The sequence below is a fragment of the Euprymna scolopes genome, chromosome 2 (assembly GCF_053919585.1).
Source record: "Euprymna scolopes isolate OS-2025 chromosome 2, ASM5391958v1, whole genome shotgun sequence".
NCBI classification, from domain to species: Eukaryota; Metazoa; Mollusca; class Cephalopoda; order Sepiida; family Sepiolidae; genus Euprymna; species Euprymna scolopes.
This window is the reverse complement of record NC_136483.1, coordinates 86,543,430-86,558,402: the sequence shown is the minus strand read 5'-3', so window position 1 is coordinate 86,558,402 and position 14,973 is coordinate 86,543,430. Positions and strand designations below refer to the sequence as shown.

Here is a 14,973-nt window from a genome sequence, read left to right as displayed (position 1 = left end):
AGCTCAGATGGTAGAGCGCTCGCTTAGCATGTGAAAGGTACGGGAATCGATGCCCCGATTCTCCACTTGTTTAATACTTTTTTAATTTTCTGAGGCATATATATGACTAGACCTTATTTAATTATCTGAAAATTTTTGAATTCAAGTAAAATGTCTTTACTTGCAGACAAGTGCCTACAAGCTTTTAATATTGTTTTTTATTTATAAAATATTGGGATTATTATAGTAGGAGAACGCGGACATGGGGAATTAGCTCAGATGGTAGAGCGCTCGCTTAGCATGCGAGAGGTACGGGGATCGATGCCCCGATTCTCCACTTGTTTAATACTTTTTTAATTTTCTGAGGAATATATATGAATACACCTTATTTAATTATCTGGAAATTTTTGAATTCCAGTAGACTATCTTTACTTGCAGACAAGTGCCTTCAAGCTTTTCATAATTTCATTTATTTATAAACTATTTTGATTATGATAGTTTTTGAATGCAGATATGGGGAAGTTGCTCAGATGGTAGATCGATCGCTTAGCATGGTAGAGTTATGGGGATCGAATCCACGATTATCCAGTTGTTTATCACTTTTGTTTATTTTAAAGCATATATATATAAATTGACCTCATTTAATTATCTAAATATTTTGGAATTTATGTAGAATATCTTTATTTACGGACAAGTGCCTTTAAGCTTTTAATATTTTCATTTATTCATAAAATATTGTGATTATGATAGTAGGTTAATGCAGACACGGGGAATTTAATCAGATGTTAGAGCGCTCGCTAAGCATGCGAGAGGTACAGGTATCGATGTCCCGATTCTCCACTTGTGTATTACTTTTTTCATGTTCTCAGGTATATATAGGAATAGATCTTATTTAATTATCTGGAAATTTTTGAATTCAAGTAAAATGTCTTTACTTGCAGTGCCTTCAAGCTTTTAATATTTTTATTTATTCATAAAATATTGGGATTATGATAGTAGGAGAATGTATACATGGGGAATTAGCTCAGATGGTAGAGCGCTCGCTTAGTATGCGAGAGGTACGGGTATCGATGCCCCGATTCTCCACTTGTTTAATACTTTTTTAATTTTCTGAGGCATTTATATGAATAGACCTTATTTAATTATCTAGAAATTTTTGAATTCCAGTAGACTTTCTTTACTTGCAGACAAGTGCCTTCAAGCTTTTAATATTTTCATTTATTCATAAAATATTGGGATTATGATAGTAGGAGAATGCGGACATGGGGAATTAGCTCTGATTGTAGAGCGCTAGCTTCGCGTGCGAAACGTACGGGGATCGATGCCCCGATTCTCCACTTGTTTAATACTTTTTTAATTTTCTGAGGCATATATATGACTAGACCTTATTTAATTATCTGGAAATTTTTGAATTCAAGCAAAATGTCTTTACTTGCAGACAAGTGCCTTCAAGCTTTTAATATTTTCATTTATTCATAAAGTATTGGGATTATGATAGTAGGAGAATGCGGACATGGGGAATTAGCTCAGATGGTAGAGCGCTCGCTTAGCATGCGAGAGGTACGGGGTTCGATGCCCCGATTCTCCACTTGTTTAATACTGTTTTCATTTTCTAAGGTATATATATGAATAGACCTTATTTAATTATCCCGAAAGTTTGAATTCAAGTAAAATGTCTTTACTTGCAGACAAGTGCCTTCAAGCTTTTAATATTTTCATTTAGTCATAAAATATTGGGATTATGATAGTAGGAGAATGCGGAAATGGGGAATTAGCTCAGATGGTAGAGCGCTACGTACAGGGATCGATGCCCCGATTCTCCACTTGTTGTATACTATTTTAATTTTCTGAGGCATATATATGACTGGACCTTATTTAATCATCTGGAAATTTTTGAATTAAAGTAAAATGTCTTTACTTGCAGACAAGTGCCTTCAAGCTTTTAATATTTTCATTTATTCATAAAATATTGGGATTATGATAGTAGGAGAATGCGGACATGGGGAATTCGCTCAGATGGTAGAGCGCTCGCTTAGCATGCGAGAGGTACGGAGGTCGATGCCCCGATTCTCCACTTGTTTAATACTTTTTTAATTTTCTGAGGAATATATATGACTAGACCTTATTTAATTATCTGGAAATTTTTGAATTCCAGCAGACTTTTTGTACTTGCAGACAAGTGACTTCAAGCTTATCATATTTTCATTTATTTATAAACTATTGTGTTTATGATAGTTCTTGAATGCAGATAGTGGGAATTTGCTCAGATGGTAGATCGTACGCTTTGCATGATAGTGGTATGGGGATCGAATCCACAATTATCCAGTTGTTTATCACTTTTGTTTATTTTAAAGCATATATATAAATTGACCTCATTTAATTATCTAAATAGTTTGGAATTTAAGTAGAATTTCTTTACTTGCGGACAAGTGCCTTTGGGCTTTTTATATTTTCATATATTCAGAAAATATTGTTATTATGATAGTAGGTTAATGCAGACACGGTGAATTTAATCAGAGGGTAGAGCGCTCACTTAGCATGCGAGAGGTACGGGGATCAATGTCCCGATTCTCCACTTTGTATTACTGTTTTCATTTTCTGAGGTATATATATGAATAGATCTTATTTAATTATCTGGAAATTTTTGAATTCAAGTAAAATATCTTTACTTGCAGACAGGTGCCTTCAAGCTTTTAATATTTTCATTTATTCATAAAATATTGGGATTATGATAGTAGGATAATGCGGACATGGGGAATTAGCTCAGATTGTAGAGCGCTCGCTTAGCATGCGAGAGGTACGGGGATCGATGCCCCGATTCTCCACTTGTTTAATACTTTTTTAATTTTCTAAGGCATATATATGAATAGACCTTATTTAATTATCTGGAAATGTTTGAATTCAAGTAAAATGTCTTTACTTGCAGACAAGTGCCTTCAAGCTTTTAATATTTTCATTTATTCATAAAATATTTGGATTATGATAGTAGAAGGATGCGGCATGGGGAATTAGCTCAGATGGTAGAGCGCTCGCTTGGCATGTGAGAGGTACGGGGATCGGTTCCCCGATTCTCCACTTTTTTAATCCTTTTTTAATTTTCTGAGGCATTTATATGACTAGACCTTATTTAATTATCTCGAAATTTTTGAATTCCAGTAGACTTTCTTTACTTCCAGACAAGTGCCTTCAAGCTTTTCATATTTTCATTTATTTTAAACTATTGTGATTATGATAGTTTTTGAATGCGGATATGGGGAATTTTCTCAGATGGTAGTACGTTCGCTTAGCATTATAGAGGTATGGGGATCGAATCCACGATTATCCAGTTGTTTATCACTTTTTTTTATTTTAAAGCATATATATAAATTGACCTCATTTAATTATCTAAATATTTTGGAATTTAAGTAGAATTTCTTTATTTACGGACAAGTGCCTTTAAGCTTTTAATATTTTCATATATTCATAAAATATTGTGATTATGATAGTAGGTTAATGAAGACACGGGGAATTTAATCAGATGGTAGAGCGCTCGCTTAGCATGCGAGAGGTACGGGTATCGATGTCCCGATTCTCCACTTGTGTATTACTTTTTTCATTTTCTGAGGTATATATATGAATAGATCTTAGTTAATTATCTGGAAATTTTAGAATTCAAGTAAAATGTCTTTACTTGCAGACAAGTGCCTTCAAGCTTTTAATATTTTCATTTATTTATAAAATATTGGGATTATGATAGTAGGGTAATGCGCACATGGGGAATTATCTCAGATGGTAGAGCGCTCGCTTAGCATGCGAGAGGTACGGGGATCGATGCCCGGATTCTCCACTTGTTTAATACTTTTTTCATTTTCTAAGGCATATATATGACTAGACCTTATTTAATTATCTGGAAATTTTTGTAATTCAAGTAAAATATCTTTACTTGCAGACAAGTGCCTTCAAGCTTTTAATATTTTCATTTATTTATAAAATATTGGGATTATGATAGTAGGATAATGCGGACATGGGGAATTAGCTCAGATTGTAGAGCGCTCGCTTAGCATGCGAGAGGTACGGGGATCGATGCCCCGATTCTCCACTTGTTTAATACTTTTTTAATTTTCTAAGGCATATATATGAATAGACCTTATTTAATTATCTGGATATTTTTGAATTCAAGTAAAATGTCTTTACTTGCAGACAAGTGCCTTCAAGCTTTTAATATTTTCATTTATTCATAAACTATAGGGATTATGATAGTAGGAGAATGCGGACATGGGGAATTCGCTCAGATGGTAGATCGCTCGCTTAGCATGCGAGAGGTACGGAGGTCGATGCCCCGATTCTCCACTTGTTTAATACTTTTTTAATTTTCTGAGGAATATATATGACTAGACCTTATTTAATTATCTGGAAATTTTTAAATTCCAGCAGACTTTCTGTACTTGCAGACAAGTGACTTCAAGCTTATCATATTTTCAATTATTTATAAACTATTGTGATTATGATAGTTCTTGAATGCAGATAGTGGGAATTTGCTCAGATGGTAGATCGTTCGCTTTGCATGATAGTGGTATGGGGATCGAATCCACAATTAAAAGTATATATATAAATTGACCTAATTAAATTATCTAAATATTATGGAATTAAGTATTCATACACTATTGTGATTATGATAATAGGTGAATGCAGGCATGGGGAATTAGCACAAGTTGTAGAGCTTTTTTCATTTTCTAAGGTATATATATATATATATATATCAATAGACCTTATTTAATTATTTGAAAATTTATAAATTACTTTAGAATTTGTTTACTTGCAGACAAGAACCTTCAAGCTTTTAATATTATAATTTATGCATAAACTATTGTGATTATGATAGTAGGTGAATGCAGACAGAGGGAATTAGCTCATATGGTAGAGCGCTAGCTTCGCATGCGAGATGTACGCGGATCGATACCCCGATTCTCCACTGGTTTATTACTTTTATCATTTTCTGGTGTATATATAAGAATAGACCTTATTAAATTATCTGAAAATTTTTGAATTCAAGTAAAATGTCTTTACTTGCAGACAAGTGCTTTCAAGCTTTTAATATATTCATTTATTTATAAACTATTGGGATTATGATAGTGTCTGAATGAAGACATGGGGAATTAGCTCAGATCTTATAGCGCTCGCCTAGCATGCGTGATGTACGAGGATCGATGCCCCGATTCTGAAGATTCTTTTTTCATTTTCTAAGGTTTGTATATAAATAGACCTTAGTTAATCATCTGAAAATTTTGGAATTCAAGTAGAATTTCTTAACTTGCAGACAAGTGCCTGCAAGCTTTTAATATTGTCATTTATACTTTTGTGATTATGATAGTAGGAGAATGCAGACATGGGGAATTAGCTCAGATGGTAGAGTGCTCACTTAGCATTTATTCATAAACTATTGTGATTATTATAATACGGAAAAGCAGACAAGGGGAATTTGCTCAGATGGTAGAGCCTCCAATAGCATTCGATATGTACGGGGAACGATGCCCCGATTCTCCAGTTGTTTATTACTTTTTTATTTTTAAAGTATATATATATATATATATATATATATATATATATATATATATATATATATATATATATATATATATTGACCTTTTTAATTATCTAAATATTTTGGAATGAAAGTAGAATTTCTTTACTTGAAGACCAATGGCTTCAAGCTTTTAACATTTTCATTTATTAATAAACCGTCCAGATCATGATAGTATGTGAATGCAGACGCGGGGTATTAGCTCAGATGTAGAGCATTCGGTTAGCATGCGAGAGGTACGGGTATCGATACCCCCAGTCTCCATTTGTTTATTTGTAGAATTTCTTTACTTGCAGACAAGTGCTTTCAAGCTTTTAATATTTTCATTTATTCATACACCATTGTGATTATGATAATAAAAGAATGCAGACACGGGAAATTAGCTCAGGTTGTAGAACACTCGCTTCGCATGCGAGAGGTACGGGGATCGATACCCCGATTCTCCAGTTGTTTATTACTTTTTATTTTTAAGTCAATATATAAATTGACCTAATTTAATTATCTAAATATTTTTGAATTTAAGTAGAATTTCTTTACTTGCAGACAAGTGCATTCAAGCCTATAATATTTTCATTTATACTGTTGTGGTTATGATAGTAGGCGAATGCAGACATGGGGAATTATCTCAGATGGTAGTGCGCTCGTTTAGCATTCGAGAGGAACGGGGATCGATACCCCGATTCACCAGTTGTTTATTATTTTTTTTTATGTTTAAAGTATATATATACATTGACCTCATTTAATTATCTAAATATTTAGGAATTTAAGGAGAATTTCTTTATTTGCGGACAAGTGCCTTCAAGCTTTTAATATTTTCATATATTCATAAAATATTGTGATTATGATTGTAGGTGATTGCTCACAGGGGAAATTTCCTCAGATAGTAGAGCGCTTGCTTTGATAGCGGCAGGTACGGGGATCGATGCCCCGATTTTCCACTTGTTTATTACTTTTTTCATTTTCTGAGGTATATATATTAATAGACCTTATTTAATTATCTGAAAATTTTTGAATTTCAGTAGACTTTACTTGCAGACAAGTGCCTTCAAGCTTTTCATATTGTCATTTATTTATAATCTATTGTTATTATGACAGTTTTTGAATGCAGACATGGCTCAGATTGTAGAGCGCTCGCTTAGCATGTGAGAGGTACAGGGATCGATACCCCGATCCTCCAGTTGTTTATTAATTTTTATTTTTTGAGTATATATATAAATTGACCTCATTTAATTATCTAAACATTTTGGAATTTAAGTAGAATTTCTGTATTTGCGGACAAGTGCCGGTAAGCTTTTAATATTTTCATTTATTCATAAAATTAGATTATGAGATTATGAGATTATGATAGTAGGATAAGCAGTCGCGGGGAATAAGCTCAGATGGTAGAGCACTCGCGTAGCATGCGAGAGGTACGGGGATCGGTACCCTGATTCTCAAGTTGTTTATCACTTTTTTATTTTTAAAGTATATATATAAATTGACCTATATATATAAATAGACATTATTTAATTATCTGGAAATTTGTGAATTCAAGTAGAATTTCTTTACTTGCAGACAAGTGCATTCAAGCTTTTCATATTTTCATTTATTTATAAACTATTGGAATTATGATAGTTTTTGAATGCAGATATAGGGGAATTAGCTCAGATGGTAGAGCGCTCGCTTAGCATGCGAGAGGTACGGGGATCGATGCCCCGATTCTCCAGTTGTTTATTATTTTTTTTATTTTTATAGTATATATATATAAATTGACCTCATTCAATTATCTAAATATTTTGGAATTTAAGTAGAATTTCTGTATTTGCGGACAAGTGCCTTCAAGCTTTTAATATTTTCATAAAATATTGAGATTATGATAGTAGGGTAAGCAGACGCGGGGAATTAGCTCAGATGGTAGAGCGCTCGCTTAGCATGCGAGAGGTACGGGGATCGATCCCCCGATTCTCCAGTTGTTTATTATTTTTTTTTTATTTTTATAGTATATATATATAAATTGACCTCATTCAATTATCTAAATATTTTGGAATTTAAGTAGAATTTCTGTATTTGCGGACAAGTGCCTGTAAGCTTTTAATATTTTCATAAAATATTGAGATTATGATAGTAGGGTAGGCAGACGCGGGGAATTAGCTCAGATGGTAGAGCGCTCGCTTAGCATGCGAGAGGTACGGGGATCGATGCCCCGATTCTCCAGTTGTCTATTATTTTTTTATGTTTAAAGTATATATATATAAATTGACCTCATTCAATTATCTTCTCTTCTCTTCTCTTCTCTATATAAATAAAATGAACTCATTTTTCGCGTCTGATTTTGACATTAATAGGATTAAAAATGAAGATATTTCATGCAAATTTAATATGCACAAACGGCAGAACAATATCTGAGGTGTGTTATAGGCTTATTATTTCTCAAATTCCTCGATAATCTTAGATTTCTATACTTTTTCTGCTGAGAAGTCACGGTCAAAATCGGTTAAGATCAATGGAAGTGGTAAAATATTTTCTCTCTAATAAATTCCTCCTCCCCCTGCCACCACTTAACACCGTTTGGGGATCGTTCACAAGGAACAGTTGAGAAGAGAACACCGGTTTGGCTTCGTTGTTCTTTCATGTGAAGTTAACGTTGCAGATGTTTTTTTTTTTGTTTTTTTTTCACACTTTATTTTCCTACTTTTACTCATGACTCCGGGTTTGATCCTTCCTACTTACCTACCATAACATTTTTTAAAACTCCCCTTCCCCGTCCCGGAAACAAACACTCGGGCAACGCCGGGTACCCCCGCTAGTTATCTAAATATTTTGGAATTTAAGTAGAATTTCTGTATTTGCGAACAAGTGCCGGTAAGCTTTTAATATTTTCATTTATTCATAAAATATTGAGATTATGATAGTAGGGTAGGCAGACGCAGGGAATTTGCTCAGATGGTAGAGCGCTCGCTTAGCATGCGAGAGGTACGGGGATCGATGCCCCGATTCTCCAGTTGTTTATTATTTTTTTTATTTGTAAAGTATATATATATATAAATTGACCTCATTCAATTATCTACATATTTATGATTTACAGTAGAGTTTCTGTATTTGCGGACAAGTGCCTTCAATCTTTTAATATATTCATTTATTCATGAAATTTCTGTCTGTTCTTGTCGCCATGTCACTAGTAACGGTTCTGGAGGTAAACGTTTTGTCTGGCTTTACGTTATCCGCCTGATAGTCAGGGACCCGAACCTTGGATTAACCACTAAGGAGGCTGTCCTATCAGCAGGCGCAAAGTACTGGGACTGCTGTTTTGCCATTTTCTGAGTGGATCTGGACCATGCAATTGTCTCTGGTTGGGCCTCTCGATGCCATACTAGTGGGTAATTGTCATGGCTTTACCGTTTCATGTGCTACAAAAAAAATTCTGTCTTTTTCTCTCTTACTTTCCCTCTCTGTACTGCTCTAACGAAGTATGCCGACCTATTCCACAAATCCCCAAACCTCAACATCAAATATCTCCAGAATAAAAACTCGATTAAACCTAGAACCCCATCTTCCAACGTAGACCCCTACTACCAGGTCTCATTCTCCAACATCAGGGGTCTACGTTCCAACCTTCCAGAGGTTGAAACCCAATTACAGGAGACGAAACCGGACATATTATTTCAAAGTGAAACTGGAATAGGGCCGACCACTGCCCTAGATGAGTTCATAATTAACGGATACTCCAATTTAACAGCTAAATCTGACACCCAAGATCGCCATGGGCATGGAATATGTGCCTACATTAAGGATGGCTTCCCATGTGGCAGAGATATCTCTAGAGAAGATCCTAATTTACCCTATATGTGCTTCAGGGTTGCACTTGCTAACACCACTGCATTTATATTTGCCCTCTATAGGCCCCACAACAGCGGAGTTACTATCTTTAAGAGCATATCTGAGAAAATAGACCACATACTGTCTTCACATCCCTCGGCTAACATCCACATCTGTGGTGACTTCAACGTCCATAACGTGGAATGTCTGACCCATTACAAATAAGACAGATGATGAGGGGAGGTTTTGTCATGATTTTGCCATTGCTTATGACCTCACTCAGATTGTTCGCGAACCCACCCGTGTGCCCGATACACCCGGTCAATATGCAAGCCTCTTAGACCTTTTTCTCTCAACTTCCCCTGAGCTATGTTCATGTTCCTTTCATTCTCCTCTAGGATCCTCCAACCACTCCGTAGTATCAGTTAAGATAAAAACGAAATGTAAGAAGCCCCCAGACGTACCCCTCCACCGTACTGTATACCGATACTCTATGGCTGACTGGGATAGCTTCCGTACATTCATATCTGATTTACCTCTGCACTCCATGTTTAAAAAGGAAGTGTCCTCTATAGTATCAGATCTGACCGAATGGTTAATTGTAGGCATAGACCAATTCATACCATCTAAAAAATTCCAACAAAAACCTAACAGCCAGCCATGGTTCTCCCCAGAATGTGCTGCTGCTATCGCGCACAGAAATCACATTTTCCATAGCTACCAACGTAAGAGATGCACTGAGACTAAAGCTGCTTTCAGGTCTGCCAGCAACCACTGTAAAAGAGTAATAAAAAATGCAAGAGAGCTATATGCTCAGTCTGTTAAATCCAAGGTAGCTGATCAGCGGCTTGGATCCCACCAGTTTTGGCAAATAACAAATAGGATCCTGAACAGAAGTGTGCGTTCTATCCCAACCATTATCAATGGACCAGAGGTCATCTCGTCAGCATCAGACAAGGCCAAACTATTTGCAAAGAACTTTGCTGCTAATTCTACCCTATGCGACGAAGGCCATCAACTCCCCATATTTCCTCCTATAACACACAACAAGCTAGGTAGCATACAAATATCCATGCATGAGGCCGCCAAGCTAATAAAGGACCTAGATTCCAGTAAAGCAACTGGCCCTGATGGCATCCCTATTATAGTGTTAAAAAAAGCTTCAACCAGAACTTGCTCCCATACTTACGAAACTATTTAAGCGCTGCCTTAAGGAGAAGTGCTTTCCGACTCCCTGGAAGACCTCATCAGTTTGCCCTGTATTTAAGAATTCAGGTGATAAGTCATCTCCCTCTCAGTACAGACCAATAAGTCTCCTGTGTGTTATGAGTAAGTTGCTGGAATCCATATTAAATAGAGAAATAGTCAACCACCTCAGCAGGAATAACCTTCTTAGTGACACACAATATGGTTTCCGCTCTGCAAGATCTACCGCAGATGTGCTGACGGTTATATCCAACAGGATTAGTGAATCTCTTGACAAAGGCTTCCTTTCTAAGGCAATTGCTCTTGACATATCAAAGGCCTTCGACAGGTATGGCATAAGGGTCTACTTCACAAGATTGCCAGCTACGGTATAACTGGAAATGTTTTCTCAATCATTAAATCATTTCTCTCCGATAGGCTCATAAGAGTAGTGGTAGATGGACAAAAATCCGAGGCCTGCAATATAAATGCTGGAGTCCCTCAGGGGTCAATCCTGGGCCCAACTCTCTTCCTGATCTACATCTATGACCTCCCTAACACATACTTAAATCATTCGTTGACATCTATGCTGATGACACGACCATCTATGGCAACGCATCAAAGGCTGTAAATGACAAAGCTCTCTCTGATTCTCTCTCCTCTGATCTCGAGCGCGTGGTTCAGTGGGGGAAGATGTGGCTGGTTACCTTTAACGCATCCAAAACCAAACTCCTATCCTTACATCATCAACGCTCTGATCCCCAGCTGGCATCAATTGTGATGGATGGCTCTCGTCTGGGTGAGGCCTCGTGTTTTGACAAGCTTCTGGGGTTATCTTTACTCCTGAACTGAAATGGAACACGTACATCAAGTCTGTTGCCAAGGTTGCTGGAAAGATGGTGGGATCCTTCTACCGCTCCAGTACATATCTCACTACTGATGCAATTCTTTATCTATATAAAAGCCAAGTACGTCCAAGGATGGAATACTGTTGCCATATCTGGGCAGGAGCGGCCAAAAACAGCCTATCATGCCTTGACAGAGTACAAAATAGACTTCGTGGCTTAGTGGGGGATGCCCTTTTCTCTACCCTGCAACCTCTCTCCCACAGAAGAGACATTGCGAGCCTATCCTTGTTTTATCGTTATTTTCATGGTAGGTGCTCGTCTGAACTTCAATCTCTGGTCCCCCCTCGCCAATCTTTCACGAAAAACACCCGTCTAGCTGAATCTACTGTGAAAAATTTCCCCCACTCTATATCTGTGCCTAAATCAAAACGCGGATTCCATGAACAAAGCTTCTTTCTTAGAACTGCACGCCTGTGGAACTCTGTTCCGTCTGCCTGCTTCCCTCCGGACTACAACTTGGATGTCTTCAAGTCCAATGTTAACAAATTCCTAATGAACCGCCCCCTTAATTAAACACTTCATTAAATCTCCAACCTGGCGTAATGTGCTTGCAATAACCCTTATCCCTGAGTGGCTTCCAGGCTTTGATAAGTGGTGATAACTGTGTAAAAAAAAAAAAAAAAAAAAAATTGTGATTCTGATAGTAGGTTAATGTAGACACGGGGAATTAGCTCAGATGGTAGAGCGCTCGCTTAGCATGTGAGAGGTACGGGGATCGATTCCCCGATTCTCCACTTGTTTAATACTTTTTTCATTTTCTGAGGCATATATATATAAGTAGACGTTATTCAATTATCTGGAAATTTGTGAATTCAAGTAGAATTTCTTTACTTGCAGACAAGTGCGTTCAAGCTTTTAATATTTTCATTTATTCGTAAACTATTGGGATTATGATAAGAGGGGAATGCAGATACGGGGAATTAGCTCAGATTGTAGAGCGCTCGCTTAGCATGCGAGAGGTACGGGGAACGATACCCCGATTCTCCAGTTGTTTATTACGCTTTTTATGTGTAAAGTATATATATAAATCGACCTTATTTAATTATCTAAATATTTTGGAATTCAAGTAGAATTTCTTTACTTGCAGACAAGTGGGTTCAAGCTTTTAGTATTTTCATTTATTCATAAAGTATTGTGATTATGATAGTAAGTTAATGCAGACCCGGGGAATTAGTTCAGATCGTAGAGCCCTCGCTTAGCATGCGAGAGGTACGGGGGTCGATGCCCCGATTCTCCAGTTGTTTATTACTTTGTTCATTTTCTAAGGTATATATATAAATAGACCTAATTTAATTATCTAAAAATTTTAGAAGTCAAGTAGAATTTCTTTACTGGCAGACAAGTGCCTTCAAGCTTTTAATATTTTCATTTATTCATAAACTATTGTGATTATGATAGTAGGTAAATGTAGACGTGGGGAATTAGCTCATGTTGTAGAACGCTCCCATGGCATGCGAGAGGTGCGGGATCGATGCCCCGAGTCTCCAGTTGGTCATTACTTTTTTCGTTTTAAATATATATTTACAATGACCTAATTTAATTATATAAATACTAGCATGACCCGTGGAAATTCCACGGTAGCTAAAATCTTTTAAAACACATCAATAAGAAATTCCTTATTGTTATATTACCAAAATGAACGTATGGAAGCAAGTAGAACAAGCAAAGAACTTTAGTGTTAACTTTTATTGACGGTCAATGCGATCGTAACTGATGCTGTTGATATTGCCAGGAATTGCTGGTTATGATTGCGGCGGAGACATGAAGGAGCAGAATCCATAAATAAAACATTTCACTTTGGTTTGGTGAAACTGTATACATTCTTGTGATCAAATTACTTGACCGATCTCTTTTAGTCCATTTTGTAGCAGTTTTGTTGAATACATAATGATGTGGAATATCACAGTAAAAATATTGGTTAGCAGTAATATCATTCTGATTTAGTTCAAACCAAGCAGTCAAATTTGTGTGACGTTGTTGTGCTTGTTGAATTGCTTGTTCAGCTTGTGCATGTTGATAATAAATCTGTTGCTCGCCAGGCATGTGTACAGCTAAACGGTACACAACATGAGACTGTCCATGCATTTTATAGTCAGAAAGATGCCACATTGCTTCTGGAGGTGATACATATCTGCATGATAGATATTGCTTGAGTTCATCTCTTTGTTCTGATTGCATTGTTTCTCTTTGATCGATATTAATGGATGAATCATTGTTATTAACCTCCATCATAGTACTATCATGTCCTTTATAAACGTATTTAAATATGTATTTTATATTCTTGACTGAAGAGCAGATTTCTAAGTTAATATGAGCTCGATATTTTCTCAGAAGAAATTTGTTGAAAGGGACTATGTATCTATTATCAACAGTAAAATTACCGACTTGAACTGAGTCACCATTATTTGCACGCTTGTAAGCCGGGTATCCATCAATGTTTTCTACTGTTTCTTCTCTAAATGCATTTGGAAATTTTTTTTGGCATAATCCTTTACTCATACAAGGAGAATTAGGATTAACTGCACCACATGGACCATGTGCAATTAAAGATTTAACTAAATCACGAAGCTCTGGATCTTCTAGTCCAGGTATTTCTGCTGACACAATTGCATCAATTTGTTGAACTATTCTGATCTTATCCTGATCTCGCAGCATTATGATCATGTGGCAGTGTGGTAGCCCTCTTTTTTGAAATTCAATAACATAAACATATGCAACAGGAGTTCCCAATACATGTCTGTCTTTAATGTTTTTCAAAAGTTCATTTAGATGTGCATGATACACACGTGATATTAAGTCAGGTCGATTTTATGCAAGTTCTGATGACCCTAAGTTGTTTAATATTCCAGGACATCTTGGATCACATGTATAGGTAAGGAGTAGGTCTGGCTTTCCATATTTACAGAAAACTACCATTGTATCTTGATACATTTGTTGAAGATTCCTAGGGCTTCCTGTAAATGAAGATGGTAGAATAACTGGTGCACCAGAATCGCCATCTTTATTCCTTGCTAAATAATCACTTCAGCCAGAATATTGAGCTGCTCTTAGTTGACTTTGATGGCGTTTAATGAAGTTCAATCTGCACCCTTCAACTTTCACATATGCATCAACTACATATTGTTGGAATAGTTTACCAGATCTATGGATAATACTGAATGAATCTCTAATTGCAAGGCGATAACTGTAATACTCTTGCATTGTCACTTTATTGCAAACTCTTGTTTGCCGTTCTGGCCTATGTTGCATGTTTATGTACCAGCTTTGTTCACCATTTGGAAATAATATGGGATATATCATGGGGCCCAAGTGGCAAGATAGATAAGAAATTCGGTGTTTTGGTTGAGAATGTGGGTAAACAATAATATCTCTGTTAGCAGGTGGAGCACCATCCTCACCAACAAATGCTACACCTATTTCGTTGTTTATTGGATTGTTAAATCTTTTGATATCTGGACCAGCGGTGAAATGCATCGAAATTCTCCTTGGCTTTACATTTTCCCTTATAGCATGTGCTTCCTCTTCTAATTCAATGGCCCTCATATT

The 14,973-nt window shown here is 36.3% G+C and overlaps 1 protein-coding gene and 6 non-coding genes across 7 annotated transcripts; 6 read left to right on the top strand and 1 right to left on the bottom strand.

Annotated features, from left to right (window-relative positions):
* The first annotated feature begins 243 nt into the window (after window positions 1-243).
* Window positions 244-316, top strand: Trnaa-agc (transfer RNA alanine (anticodon AGC)). Its single transcript has one exon. It is a non-coding gene; the product is annotated as a tRNA-Ala (tRNA).
* Window positions 317-1,494: 1,178 nt separating this feature from the next.
* Window positions 1,495-1,567, top strand: Trnaa-agc (transfer RNA alanine (anticodon AGC)). The gene has a single exon. It is a non-coding gene; the product is annotated as a tRNA-Ala (tRNA).
* Window positions 1,568-7,171: 5,604 nt separating this feature from the next.
* Trnaa-agc (transfer RNA alanine (anticodon AGC)) lies at window positions 7,172-7,244 on the top strand. Its single transcript has one exon. It is a non-coding gene; the product is annotated as a tRNA-Ala (tRNA).
* Window positions 7,245-7,414: 170 nt separating this feature from the next.
* Trnaa-agc (transfer RNA alanine (anticodon AGC)) lies at window positions 7,415-7,487 on the top strand. Its single transcript has one exon. It is a non-coding gene; the product is annotated as a tRNA-Ala (tRNA).
* Window positions 7,488-7,659: 172 nt separating this feature from the next.
* Window positions 7,660-7,732, top strand: Trnaa-agc (transfer RNA alanine (anticodon AGC)). The gene has a single exon. It is a non-coding gene; the product is annotated as a tRNA-Ala (tRNA).
* Window positions 7,733-12,088: 4,356 nt separating this feature from the next.
* On the top strand, window positions 12,089-12,161 carry Trnaa-agc (transfer RNA alanine (anticodon AGC)). Its single transcript has one exon. It is a non-coding gene; the product is annotated as a tRNA-Ala (tRNA).
* Window positions 12,162-13,122: 961 nt separating this feature from the next.
* Window positions 13,123-13,656, bottom strand: LOC145240009 (uncharacterized). The gene has a single exon (XM_080103611.1). The coding sequence runs from the start codon at window positions 13,654-13,656 to the stop codon at window positions 13,123-13,125; it is 534 nt and encodes a 177-aa protein (XP_079959737.1).
* Between the last annotated feature and the right edge of the window lie 1,317 nt (window positions 13,657-14,973).

Bases quoted from the DNA above. Each gene is read 5' to 3' on its own strand.
- LOC145240009 (XM_080103611.1), bottom strand. From the start codon at position 13,656: ATGGAGGTTAATAACAATGATTCATCCATTAATATCGATCAAAGAGAA.